The sequence below is a fragment of the Penicillium cataractarum genome (genome assembly GCF_028827025.1).
Source record: "Penicillium cataractarum strain IBT 29864 chromosome Unknown utg000007l, whole genome shotgun sequence".
In the NCBI taxonomy this organism is placed as follows: Eukaryota; Fungi; Ascomycota; class Eurotiomycetes; order Eurotiales; family Aspergillaceae; genus Penicillium; species Penicillium cataractarum.
Window position 1 is genome coordinate 4,333,728 of NW_026622743.1, and position 13,485 is coordinate 4,347,212.

The following is a 13,485-nucleotide window of genomic DNA, read 5'->3' on the forward strand; positions in this document are numbered from 1 at the left end:
ATTTTGCATTATGTCCAACTCCGTACGCCTGGATACAACACCTACGTCATTGTCCCCGGGCTCCAGCGAGTCCAGCCACATCTCCCCTTTCGACACGGGTGTACCGATTGAGGGATGTCAACAGCAATTGACAAAAGAAAAGTGGTCGATGGTACGTAGCTTATATGCGGTTGCGTCGGACTTGATTGGGTGATTCGAGTGTTTACAAGAATATGGGGGGAACTCCATCGACAACCAGACTCTTCGAACTCAATGCAAATTGTGGGTATCCAAAGTATTTCTATACACAGACAAGTCCAAGTTCCAACAAGCTTGATAATCACATCACCGCTTGCGCGTGGTCTTCTTCTTTTTCTTCTTTTTCTTCTGCTCACCCGTCGTCGAACTGACGGGCGCGTTCCGCACCGGCCATTTTTTCAGATGCTCCCGTTCAAACGCATCCTTTTCCCGACGATACAATGCCATCGTCGCCCGCGCATCCTCCACGGACGAATGAGCCCCGTCTTGAATCTTCAACCCCAGGAAATGCTCGGCCAGCATCTTCAGTCGTGGGGATCCACCGCCGGCGATCTTGCGGTACTCCGGGTGCTTGCTGGTATCGCGAATGTCGCGCTTCGGGTGGCCCAGGAGCAATGCATCCAGGTCGTTGCTGACCGCATGGCCCACCAACACACGTCCATCCATGATCTCTCCAACCTCCTTCTGGACCAGTTCCAGCGTGCGGGCTTCCACCATGTGCTTGGGGGCAATGCCACTGACATGAGTCCGCCAATCGGTCACCATCTCTTTCGGTCGCACGTATGAATCATAAACTTGGTCACCGTTGAAATTGACAATACTGACACGGGCGAGAACCGAGTCGTTGTCGGGGTTGGGACCCACGCCCACCATCTCGCAATCCATGGCAATGTATTTTCCGATTTCCGCACTGAAGGATTTTGGCATGAGTATTGAAGATTTAGAAAGGGAAAAATTTTTGACCGCGTGATTGCTTACCTTGGAGAACGGCCCTCGTTCACCTTTGCAGTCCGTGATACTGGGACTGTGGGAGTAGACGCGACCGTGCTGGATCTTCGCCGGACTGTCGTTGAGCCCGAGTCGGTGCCCTCTAGGCCGGCATTGGCAGATTCATCCAACATCCTCCGTTTCCTGAAGGTGCTCTGGGAGGTTCGTGCCTTAGACTGGTCTTTCTCGACAAACTTGCGTTTCTTCACAGACACGGTCGCCGAGTCGCGGTCTGCAGCCTTGCGCTTGACCGTTGATGTACTTTTCACGGCACTGCCTTGGTTGAGTGTGGCCTGTAGCTTCTTCCAGTTGCTGGAAAGGGTTGTTGCGTCCATTGCCAGGGGTGACTCGGTCTGCAAGCGTTATTGCATGCCGCGGAGGAGGTGAAGGAAACAGAAGACCGATCCACGGAACTTTTTTTTTTCTGTCGGCAGAAAAGATGCCAACCAGCGCCACACCGTCGAGCGGTGAAAGCTACAGTGAATCGTAATTGGCCAACATACTGTACTCCATTTCCCCAGGAAGAATCGGGTACATGATAGCGAAATTTGGTCAGATTGAGCATCCTCGTTTTTGGTATTGAGTTCTTATACTACCGGGTCACTATACATGGATTGGCTTGAGGCTTGTTCCCTTTGCTAGCGTGTTTGGCTGGTTTGGCTTGCTTTGTTTGCTGCTTTTGCAGCCTGATGCCTGAGACTCGAGCTGTGGCGGTGTGTGGCAGTGCGGCCCACTCTGTGGCTTGGCTAATTGGCTGGCAGGCTACATCATCATCTCTGCTTCTACGACTGACTGCTACTGGAAAAGTAAGATAACAAACGCTTACATAGCATCGGTATTCAAAGGAAGCTTAATCAGTTCTACGAAGAACGATTGATAAGGATGGCTTAATAGCAGGGATGTTGCTAACAAGTCTGATATATTTTTAGTTGAAGCCCACCAGTTCCACCATGTAACAAACACATCGAGGTTGTAGAGTTATGAACACTCCGCTTCTTTCCATTCCATTCAAGTGTTTGCTGCCTGAGCATCGAAGAAATCCGTTCCCTTGCATCTTTTTGTCTTGCTTGGAATGGAATATTGTGATGCCTAGCGAAAGCTCGACCTCACATGGACATGGTCGACCACGTATCGGCCGCATGGTTCATGCTTGCTGCCGTGGCCAGTCGTCAGGAATAGCGGTACATCGCATACATGTAGCTACATAGGGAAAATTGGTTGACTGAGTTGTGGAATTCCATGAGTTGGTGGATTGGCTACATTTACATGGCATTCTTCATCTCTCGCAGCGCAGCCATGACATCCACTGGATGGGTCTTGCCGGTGGCCTTCTGAATCTCAGGGTCCTGGAAGCAAGTTAGTATAAAGACCGAACAAAAATAGAATTCGCTCGTCTCATCCCACTTACATTAACACGCATGAACACATTATGAAGCTAAAGCATGAGTGGGTTAGCTCCCGACGGTCATCGAACTTCACAAGGCCAGCAGTGACATACCTTTTCATCGCCGATGGTAAACTTGCCCTGCGTTTGCTGATTTGCCTCGGCAAATGCCTGGAGCTTCTTGATGGGCTCTGTCTGGGACACATGAAGACAGAACTTCACATTTGCCTTGGTGTACTCGTGGCCGGGCTGGAGGATGCAATTGTCAGCAGACATGTTGGGGAGCTCACACGAAGAGTGATCAACGTACGTAAACCTTGGTATCATCGGGCAAAGCAGCCAGTGTCTGGTTCAAAGCCTTGTGCATCTCGGCGGCATTCCCCTCGAAGAATCGGCCGCATCCTGGGAGAAATTAGAAACTGGGGTTCCTCCAGCATGAAGAGATCTTGGTCACAAACCGCCAATGAAGAGAGTATCTCCGGTAAAAACGACGCGCTGGTCACCATCTTGCATGAAGTAGCAGATGCTGTCTTGCGTGTGACATGGGGTGTGCAGAGCGCGAACAGTGATTCGGTCACCGATCTTGAATTCCTCGCCATGTGCCGGCGTTTTCGTGACCGACTTGCAGTTGCTTCCTCCAATGACAGGGAGTTTACCAAATTGTCCCAACTGTGGAAAGTCAGACTAGAGACAACATATCTGTAGGTGGGGATATGGTAAACTGACCATCTCGTCATTGCCTCCAGCATGATCCCAGTGGCTGAGTTGGCATGTCAGCGCAAATTGCCGGGCCGGGAGCTAGGATTGTCTTCGGTAGCGATTGACTTACTGATGCGTATTCACAATGGCCATCAAATCAATCTTCCCAGCGCTGATCTGCGACTTCAACTCCGGTGCAACCCTAGAAACCAGAGTCAGCAGTTGAACAACTTCTCGAGCTGTCATGAACCTCGGCCTGGATTGACATACTCCGGGGGATTCGCAGGATCAATAACGACCGACTTCTTCGACGGCTCATCTGTTACCAGGTAGGCATAATTATTGCCTTTCCCGGTCCCTGCAAGAAATCAAAGTCAGATCGCCAAAAATCTCGGTACCGTATGGCTCCGGGTGCAACATGCGCACACGGTCGGCGCCACCTCACTTACACATTGGAATTGATTGAATATGCATGGCGCGGATGTTGTGTGGTTTGACTGAACAGGGATTGAAGCACCGAATTGCTTTTGCAAGATACATTACCAGAAACGCAGGGACGATGTGCGGGGATGGCCAATTGAGCTCATCCACAACACCCGATGACATATCACGTCACACGGGACGACGGTTTCTCCGGAGACCGTTACTACCGCCTCGAAGTACTCCGAGGGTCCCGCGGACACTGGAAAGCAGTAGCGAAGATCAAAATTTCACTTGATTAGTCTGCAGTGTCTAGGAATATGAACATTGGAAGTGCGACCTGTTGATTAATGAGTTTCTCGTTGGAATTTGAGGTTAGCGGGGTAGCTCGTGGCAGCCAAGCGGGATAAATGGGGGCATCGTGATTTGATTTTACGGGGAAAGTCTTTGTCAAAACATGCAATTGGAGGTATACGGAAAGTAACCCGCAAATTCATGGAAAGTACCGCCAGCAGTACGAGGTTCAATGATTAGTATACATGTGCCTCTTAACTTTTCGAAGTCATTCCCAGTGGCCGATTGTCCCATTTCTCCGCAAGCCTCCATCCATGCCCCTGTAGCTTCTTTGAAACATCACCAACCGAAACATTATGTGCTCGTTTCCTCAAAGACTTGTTCGCCGATATTTGAGGCCGGGGCACCACAGCAGCGCTGACTTGTTGCTGGAGAATGAGATTCTGAGCCACGACCTTCGCCCAATGAGTCGACTGGCCATTGCACACGGCGAGGATGTAATCCCGAGGAAGAGATGGCCTCTGCGACTCCCACGCAGGCGAGGTGAGCAGATGATCCAACCACAGGAAAATTCCTTCAGCAATGGTGTTCTCTGGTGATTCAGTCGCCGGATTGAATGCCAACCTGTGCACTAGCTCCTCGGACAGGAACAGCAAGAACGAGGATTGACTGTCTGCCACCTTCCGCAGAACTGGGTCCCACTTGTCGAACATGGCGTCCATGGAGTCCCCAAGTCTAGTTCTAATGTTAGCCATTAGTGCAATAGCAAGATTAGACACATGGGGAAATCACACCTTCTCTCAGAATCAAGCAACAGTTTCCGATCCAACAAAAGGACCGACAGAGCAGCTAGGCCAGCATCCATCCCATCCCTCGAAACACCACAAATTTCGACCAATTGACCCGCAAAGCCATCATCTTGCCCGCGCTTCCTTTTCTTCTGTACTGGTCTGGAGACTGACCCGTGAATGAACTCTTGCAACACCTCACCAAGTGCCGTCGTGACGGACAAGCTTTCATCATGGTTGTGACGAATGGCACCACCAGTTACCTCGAGGTCAATATTGGCCCAATAGTTGTCCCACAGCCACTCCAACGAACGCTGTGTGGCTTTGCGAAGGACAACGAGCGATGGAGGCTCACGATGGGTTGCTTCATGGCGCAGTTCAACAAATGAGGCTGGAAGGCCCAGATCCATCGCCCTCTGGAACATTGTTCTCCGGGGGCCAGTGACTTTGGTGTCTACCAAGCCTGTCACAAACCTGTGTCATTGGTTAGCCCGTTGCGGAACATGCATGAAGGTCATTCGGTCGGGTGCTTGCAAAACCAAGCGCATGGGAAGTGATAATCACATACCGACAGAAAGCTGCAGAGTACGTGGCCCGGATGGAAAAAATGGAGTTCCGCTGCCCATCGTCATGCAGAATCGCGTCTGTCAACAACGCTGTGGCCTCCACATGATGTGGGACATTGCCATGTAATTTCCAAGCCTCAACCTAGTCTAGCATTAGCTTCAGCACAGCGCCCTTGAAAGATGGTCACATACCGTGGCGCAGGCGTGTGAGCGCATGTCCGGCCCAGCGTACCATGTGGGTGGGTAAAATTCACTCCGCACGTCGAGTAATTGGGCCTTGGTCTTCCATGCTGTAAAAGTGACCTTGGCCATTTTGGATCAGATGGCTCCACAAAGGTCTTTCTGTTCGACAGATTCCAGCAGGGGTACCAATCCGTGTCGTGGATGGGAGGTCTTGACTTGGTGAAAGATTCTCGGAGGGTTGTTGATCCTTCGGGGTAGTTTTTCCGAGGTCAGAGGTCGACCCGACTGAGTGTCTGGGCGGTGAATTCTTTCTGCCCTGCACAAAAGTCAGATCACATGACACTATCGCCTCGGCTCCATAGTATGATCAGCAATCAGATTCCAAAGGCAATGCTATATAAATACTTCGCTATGCTACGTAATGCAAATGAGATCCATCGTCCACCTGTCATCCCCAAACTTACTGTCTCTTCTTCAGAACCGCAATGACACACCACCGCTGCCGATTCTCAGGGTTCTCGCCCTCCCGCAAGGGCACCCACTCCCGCCGAATCTCCCCACCCTCCTCATCCCGCGAGATTAGATCCCTCTCGAAGATCTGCTCAATCTCAAACCCGTTCTTGAGCGCAGTCTCAAAGAAGCCTGCCACGATAGCCCGACCCGTATGGAACCCAGCCACACACCAGACTCTGCCTGCCGGGGCAAGGAACCATTGTATCGTTCGGACGAGGTTCTCATGCTGCGAGCGCATCCAGTAGCAGTCCGCGGCAATGATACGGGTAAAAGATCCCCTGTAGGATTGGGAGAAGGAGTCGGTAACGTTTCCCCATTCGTGGGCCTGGATAGAGACGGCGGTCCGTTGGAAAGGTTGACGTTTGAGGAGGTTCTGCCTCAAATTGAATTCGGTTGCACCATTTAGGGCTGGCGACGAAGGATGATCGTTGCGATGACCAGCGAGGCATTAGCGAGGGCAACAGATAAGAGAGGGTAGAGCAGCGCCTAGGTGGTGGATATCAAAAAGCTGAGATAGTTGTATCGCATTGCTTCGAGGAACTTACCAGCGCCGAGCTCCATCACCGTTTCCCCATATTCAGACCAGATCTCATGAGTCTCTTTCTGCGCGGCAGAGTCGTTCTCCTTTGCCTGACAATTCGCATTCTCAATGCCTTCCGCCACAACCATCCCCGCACTCCATAGAAAATGCGCAAACAGCGGTCTTTGCTCCTTAGCCTGACTACCCCCTCCTTCTCCTCTAGTCCAATCGTGACCTCTTCCGACTTCTTTCCAGTCTGGCCTGGATAGGACGGAATCATGATTTCCAGCTCGCCATATCGCGGGGACGAGTAGAGGAGGTACTGGCCGGGATCACCATGGAACGAAGGCGCATCATCGGGAAAGAGATGAAGCAGGAAATTACCGAAGAGTTCCCCTGGGGACTCTTCGATATCCGAGCTCCAGTCTGTATCGTGAAAGTCTGGCGCTAGGGCCGCAGGCTTGGTGGTGGTTTTAGAGGGTTTGCGGCGGGGAGCTGATCGCAGGCGCGAATGCAGCATAGTAGGCCTCGTTCCCTCTCCAGAAAGGCTACACCTTGAGCAATATCTTGAGCTGTTTTGGATGAAGAGAGGCGATGAGGCGTGCTAATAACACGGTTGCGGCACTATTAAAAGGAAGATCTTTTTACTAGCCAGACAAAGGACATGCGATTACAGTGCGGGGTAGTGATAAGGCACGCGGCGGAGAAAACACTTATGTTTATATTGTTTGCTTGTAGCGGGTTAACTCACAAGTTGGGAGGACATACGGCAGCGGGCGGTCAAGCATTTAGCTTACCGTCGAAAGGTACCTAGCTCTTCTGCAGCGCTAATCAAACTTCTTCGGCACCGTCAAGATTTCCAGTGATCAAAGGGCCCATTCGTTGATATCATGTGGAAAGCGACTGACGTTTAATTTAAGGAGGGAAGTTGGCAGATTCCCAACGGTCGCCTTCTCGTCGTCCAGGGTCTCATAGTGTCGTGGAAAAGTGGAGAGATTCATTACAGTGACCTCGGATTGGTCACTTCCATCCCAGATTTCCTATGTATTTGTATGTAATATGCGGGTAACCCTTGACCATCGGTATGGTCACTTGAATACCTGGTTACACCGCCATGGGACAGCTCAACCTGCCCCTTTTCCCATTCGTTCGAGTCCTTTTCCTTTCTTCAATCAATCAACCTTCTCTGTATGATTCCGATAGTTCTCATTCGTCCATATGCATACTAGTCTATACCAATCCTACATATCTTGACACATAGTCTTGTATCAAAACCGGTTGAATTGGTATAGGCTAGTATGCATATGGACGAATGAGAACTATCGGAATCATACAGAGAAGGTTGATTGATTGAAGAAAGGAAAGGACTCGAACGAATGGAAAAGGGGCAGGTTGAGCTGTCCCATGGCGGTGTAACCGGGTATTCGAGTGACCATACCGATGGTCAAGGGTTACCCGCATATTACATACAAATACATAGGAAATCTGGGATGGAAGTGACCAATCCGAGGTCACTGTAATGAATCTCTCCACTTTTCCACGACAATACGATTTTGGCCACCCTCCCGTCCTTCTTCTACAGTATGTGTGTGTGTGTGTGATGTCATTTACACTGACCCCTCGCAAAGCGATATGCAATATACAACTATGTCGGACTTTAGGCGGTGACCATAAAGTCGTAGTAATACACATAAGAAGATAGAGTGTACATAGGTAGGTAAATACTCAATGTAGTGTCTAAATACACGGTTATGGGTCTATAAGATCTTGACATGGTCTCTAGGCACCACGGTCTGTCCCTTGATTGTGAAAGACTCCTGGTCCGTTTTGTCGACCTTGGGAGCGAAGTGTATGATGGCTGTTTTGTCTGCCTCGAAAGTCGCTCCGCTCCTTTTCTCCCAGTCGAGTGCATCAGTGATAATTGCTTCAATACCTTACCGATTACTCTGTGCAGTTGGTCCGGTCACCCACGCGGTAAAATCGTCCACGAACGCGATTGCTCCGCCCTGGCTGTCGATATGTCGTTGTACGAGGTCTGCGTTGAAGAAGAGGAACAGGATCGGGGACAGCGGCGAGCCCTGCGGCAGTCCAGCCTGTGGTAGGCTTTGGACCTCAGACAACTGGCCATTGATTTGGATGGTTGCCGTTCGTTCCGAGCAGAACGCCTCCACCTACCGGAGCAGATCCTCCGGGATGCCTCGCGCTTTCATCCTCTGAAGTAATCGTTCTTTACACGCTCCGTTGTAGACTCCCTTGACATCAAAGCTGATCAGACTCAGTACCCGTCGGCCGCGCTACGCCGTGTAGATTTGCTCTTGCAGAAACACGAGTGCTTGCTCCGCAGACCGCTGCTTTCGGGCTCCGAAGTGGCTGGTTAGGAGCAAGCCGTACGTCTCCACCGCGTGTGAGATCCTTTCAGTAACCACTGATTCTAGTATCTTGCCTAGCGTCGTAGGCAGTGAAATTGGTCTCTATACTTTAGCAATGCGGTAATCTTCTTTATTTGGCTTTTTGAGCGGTATGATCCTCGCGTGTCTCCACTGCCTTGGCAACGTGCCTCCTTCTAGTGAGGCTTGGAAGAGATTAAGAACCCTGTCCTTGACTATGGGCCACGTTATCTTCTAGACTATCACCGGCAGGCCGTCTTCGCCAGGCGCTTTCTAAGACTTCGCCGCCAACAGTTACCGCTCTACCTCCTCCATCGTGATAGCTGGCATTTCTACCGGTGCTCTTTCTGGTCTCGTCCCTTCATCATTAATAATATCCGGCAGAGGCGGGAAGAATGTGGTCAGCAATTCTTCTGCTTGCTCCTTATGATCGGTGGTGGTCGTTCCGTCTGCTCTTAGGAGCTACGGGACCTTTCCAAACGCTACGTCGTCTCCCGACTTCAGGTATTTAGCAGCTTTCTATATATTATCGTTGTCTGCGAGGAATTCATTCCAGTGCTTTTTCTTTTGTTGCCGGATAGCATCGTGGTATTAGTTCGCTACACCTTGGGCCATCTCTTCTAGATGGGGTACCTTTCGTCCTGCCAGTCGCTCCGAGCGGGCGTGATTCCTCCAGTATGTGTATGTTTGACGGAGCTGTGTCAAGTCATCTGTCCACTATCGCTTTGCGTGTGGTGACGGTCTGGCCTTCGGGGTCAAGGCATGCACCGCTTCCCAGACCACGGGCAGGAGTCGATCGGTTTTCTGCTGCACGGTGCCCTCTAACGGGGTAGCGGCTAGGTTGTTCGTAATCCTAACATTGATCGCTTTCCATGGAGAGTTTTTCAGCAGGAGTCGTTCCGGGTGCTTTGGGGGCAACCATAAGGCATCGAATACGGTCTCAATGGTGCAGTGATCCGACCCATGCTCTGTCCCAAGTATGGCACACTTAACCATGGAGTCTGTTAGGTTTCCCGAGGCCAGGACGAAGTCGATCGTGGACTCGCAGTCCCCACTCTGTCCTGCACCATGCCATGTCTTTGTGCCTCGTTTGAGTAGACTGCTGAGTGCAAATTCATTCGTGAAGTCGATGATTGGGTCCGCTTCACCTTGTCTTACCAAAGACACGTCGTCTCCTCCCCAGAGTTGATCATGACGGTTAAAATCTCCCACAATTATGATCTCCAGCGCTCATTAATGGTGTTCGAAGGATATTCCGAGACAGCTGTGCGGCCATAGTTTGTCAAGAGTTCTCCGTTGATATAGTCCGTAGCAAAAACGGCTTCCTCCCTACAGACTAGTTTTCTTGTCCTGAGCCCCACTGCCAAGGCATTGGCGCTTAAATTCATTTGACGGACCTCAATTGTGAATATTAGTGTTCAAAGTATTGAATGGTACTGACAACCAAATGACCGTACTTTCACCTATTTTTCCGAAATTAACGGTTATTTGGTACAGTATGCCCTCACGTATTGGATGATGCGCATGAGCGCATGACTGTGGTGGTCTCATTCGTCGTTGAGTTTTTGAAGGCCTATCAGTAGCAGTTTGCACAATCTATCTCCCTCTGTTTTGACCCTGGGTCTTAATGGCGCCTCATGCCTACCCTCCTTACCCGATGTCTAGAACACGGTGGAGTCTGATGTCAAGGACTCTTCCAGGTGGAAGGCGTACTCTTGCTCATCCTAATTAGGAATAGTCGTCGATCTGACACAGAATTCTATGGAATCCGGAAGATCACGGTGCAAGCAAAACAAATATGACGTCATGTCCCTGGTGTCAAAGCGTTGTTCCTGTGCCCTCAATTTGACTTACCTTAGTCCAAGACCAAGCTTGGTTCTTCATCCAATCATGGGGCAAAGAATATTGTGCTAGTCTGCAAATGGTCTAAACGTGAGCATTCCGTAGCGACTAACTTAGATCCTGGCGGATCTGATTGTCTATTAGTGTATACACGTGGAAGTGGGTCCACAAAATCAGCCTTCACGCTCCGCTTAGAGAACACGTGGGAAAGTTCATCAAAGAGTGAGGTTGTTGCACCGGTTTCGCAACGTACTCTATCCGGAACAGGGCTTCCTTGCACATTCTTTGGTAACAGGCTACTCCGTGGTACAGCCCGGATATTATGGAGCCAATATAATTTTCCTACTATAGATTTGCGAAGTTTATTCAGACCAAATGACTTACAACATTACGATACAAGGCCCAGATATAATTCTATCCTCACATACTACCCGTGATTTAGTATTCCGAGCAACTCCAACCCCTCATAACCCCTGATCAACGTGATGTATAACGTTATACATTAGAAAGTGAATGGGTCAGAAGGCATTGCGCATCAATAGTTTAGAATATCCTGGACACCGACTAGTTCCCCATATTCCGATCTCAACAATGATCTATGCAACCTGAAGTCAGTGGCACTGATTTTGCTATTGAATGCGGAGACGGAATGTTAGCGTCCAAACATTTTCGTGGTGATCTATTGAAAATTTTCATAAGTTCAGAGAGCTTTTCTATTACAGAACTCTCAGTATATCTACGATACGTTCAACAGAATTATGTCTCGGAAACCATACAGCAGCTCGTTAATGCGTGGGCGAGTTTGAGGATTGATTGTTCAAGGAAGTGTGATAGGATTATTATTACAGTCCGTGACAGAGAAGTAGAAAGGGGCCGCCACACCTAAACAGTAAAAGGCCTCAAGTATCAACTGCCTCAAAGCTGAATGTTTCAACACAAAATTACATGTGTTTTTTTGATAATGGCTTTCGATATCTGGTGGTCACTATCTTTTTATGATCACCGAGATTAGCTCGCTCTAGGAGGTTCAAGAAGCTCAAAAAGGGGGTGGTTCACTCACATCGCTGCCTTTTATTTTCATACTGACGAAGAAATCCTCGGCAGGATTGTAACATTATCATCGCCTAAGATCGCGCTTTGATACAAATTTCTCTGTCAAATGATTATTACTCTTATGAATAGTTGAGAAAAAACACCCTACAACACCCAGGAATGATGAAATCATTATCGCAGCAATCTTAAGTCTCCATCGTGAGCTATCTAGTTCCTTAAATCTTGTCCTAGATCCCAACTTACTCTGATATAGGTATAGTCTAGAGCTTTACAAGGCCACCAAACTGTGTATTTGATGAATCGCGGAATTGGGTCTTCGGAATACAGTGATTGATGAATCCCATGCAGGCCTTGTAATTCCCGTAGACCGTTTTCGCAACCGTTGCAATGCAGGGAAAGGTATTGTCGTATATTGATGCAAGTCGCAGTATATATATTCGGAGACAGGGCAAGGTGAAAGGATCACCTTGTAGTGAACAATGACTTGAACATGAAATTCCTCTAATTGGAATTATAGTATACTCAACTAGGTGTCTGTGGGCTGATAAACAGATGTCTTAGCAGCTGGCTCAGCATCGGCCTTCTCATTGCAGGAATCTTTTGGTCAACTAGCTCCAAAAGAGATAACAAGATTCCAATGCAGATTGTTGAAGAGAAATTTAACATTGAATAACTATCCATCCTGGGTCAAACGTTACATGGACATAATTGTATCAGGGTGATGGTCGGAGAGGCACATGTGGAACAGTTGATCAATTAGACATTCTCTGGGATTAAGGTAAGACACGCCACTTGGGGTGACATTCTTTAGTTTCCCTTTTTTAGATGTTGGTATGGTTAACACTATGATCCTTAAATTCGTGGGAAACGGCTTTAGCTTGATTGAAGTATCGTCGCAAATCCTCTCCTAAGACAAAAGCACCGGGTGAATCAGTCCACACATTCCTCCACCAGAGCCACATGGCTATCACGTGATGGGCTGCATTCCAGCCAATAGGATCCATTCCCGTACTGTGTGATAATATGCTACCTGACAGGATGATGATACTTTCATTCCACTCTTTTTCAACCTACCCTAAACATTGCGGTAAGATCATTCGATCCGGCGTTTTGACACCGCATTAGATATGCAGTGAAACGCCGGATTTGCACCATTTTGAGCCGGATTCACAGCCATTGAACAGAATGCTCCCCCGAACCTAGATTTGTAAGCTTGTCTCAATTCCGAAAGGACATTTGTACAATAAGTATCACCAATATCGTCAGAGCGTACACGGCCGGAATAAACACTATAAATGTCCTAGGTAAAGGCTGGAGAATCGTTCGCTCGCGATGTACTCATTAAGGACGGGCGGAAGCTACCCGAAGCACCGCCTCCCCTGCTTCCCACGCCAGGCTACTAAACACCGCCACTAAACGTTTAGAAACAGCCTGTAAGGGCAGATTAAAAAGTCTCACTCAGGCATTATGCTACTATTTACCTGTGGGTAGTGGATTCATCCCCTGGCAAATATATTCGACCTCGCGGTAGCGGTATAAGGGTTGTCTACGGTGGAACGTTCTGGAGGCGAATAGGGAGAAGGGTAAGATACGATTGATATTAATTAGTTTAACCAGTACAAAAGGAGTGGACGGTTACCACAACTCGGCAACCAATAAAGCAATTCCGCGAATAAAGATCTCAAACAGTAAGCACCTCCTAGGTGCCGCTAAAGATAGGCCCGTATGCTGTTGACGAGGACAAGACCTGTTACTGTGTCTCTCAGCTACGCAGAGCTCAATAACAAGCGACGGAGGTAAGCGCACGGCTGTGGTAGCTTTGAAAAGCCCT

The 13,485-nt window shown here is 49.1% G+C and overlaps 4 protein-coding genes across 4 annotated transcripts; all 4 read right to left on the reverse strand.

Annotated features, from left to right (window-relative positions):
- Positions 1-324: 324 nt before the first annotated feature.
- rex4 (putative 3'-5' exonuclease) lies at positions 325-1,340 on the reverse strand (the record flags this gene model as incomplete). Its single annotated transcript, XM_056702022.1, has 2 exons — positions 325-928; positions 997-1,340. 2 exons carry the CDS (start codon positions 1,338-1,340, stop codon positions 325-327), a joined length of 948 nt encoding a protein of 315 aa, XP_056554085.1.
- Positions 1,341-2,267: 927 nt separating this feature from the next.
- On the reverse strand, positions 2,268-3,562 carry N7496_009104 (hydroxyacylglutathione hydrolase; the record flags this gene model as incomplete). The annotated part of the gene is made up of 9 exons (XM_056702023.1): positions 2,268-2,351; positions 2,414-2,440; positions 2,504-2,638; positions 2,700-2,791; positions 2,848-3,058; positions 3,116-3,149; positions 3,219-3,290; positions 3,359-3,446; positions 3,538-3,562. The coding sequence occupies 9 exons, from the start codon at positions 3,560-3,562 to the stop codon at positions 2,268-2,270; spliced, it is 768 nt and encodes a 255-aa protein (XP_056554086.1).
- A 494-nt stretch (positions 3,563-4,056) lies between these two features.
- Positions 4,057-5,468, reverse strand: N7496_009105 (rRNA-processing protein LAS1; the record flags this gene model as incomplete). Its single annotated transcript, XM_056702024.1, has 4 exons — positions 4,057-4,537; positions 4,597-5,064; positions 5,159-5,298; positions 5,349-5,468. The coding sequence occupies 4 exons, from the start codon at positions 5,466-5,468 to the stop codon at positions 4,057-4,059; spliced, it is 1,209 nt and encodes a 402-aa protein (XP_056554087.1).
- Positions 5,469-5,799: 331 nt separating this feature from the next.
- N7496_009106 (putative nicotinamide N-methyltransferase) lies at positions 5,800-6,892 on the reverse strand (the record flags this gene model as incomplete). The annotated part of the gene is made up of 3 exons (XM_056702025.1): positions 5,800-6,260; positions 6,398-6,482; positions 6,578-6,892. The coding sequence occupies 3 exons, from the start codon at positions 6,890-6,892 to the stop codon at positions 5,800-5,802; spliced, it is 861 nt and encodes a 286-aa protein (XP_056554088.1).
- Between the last annotated feature and the right edge of the window lie 6,593 nt (positions 6,893-13,485).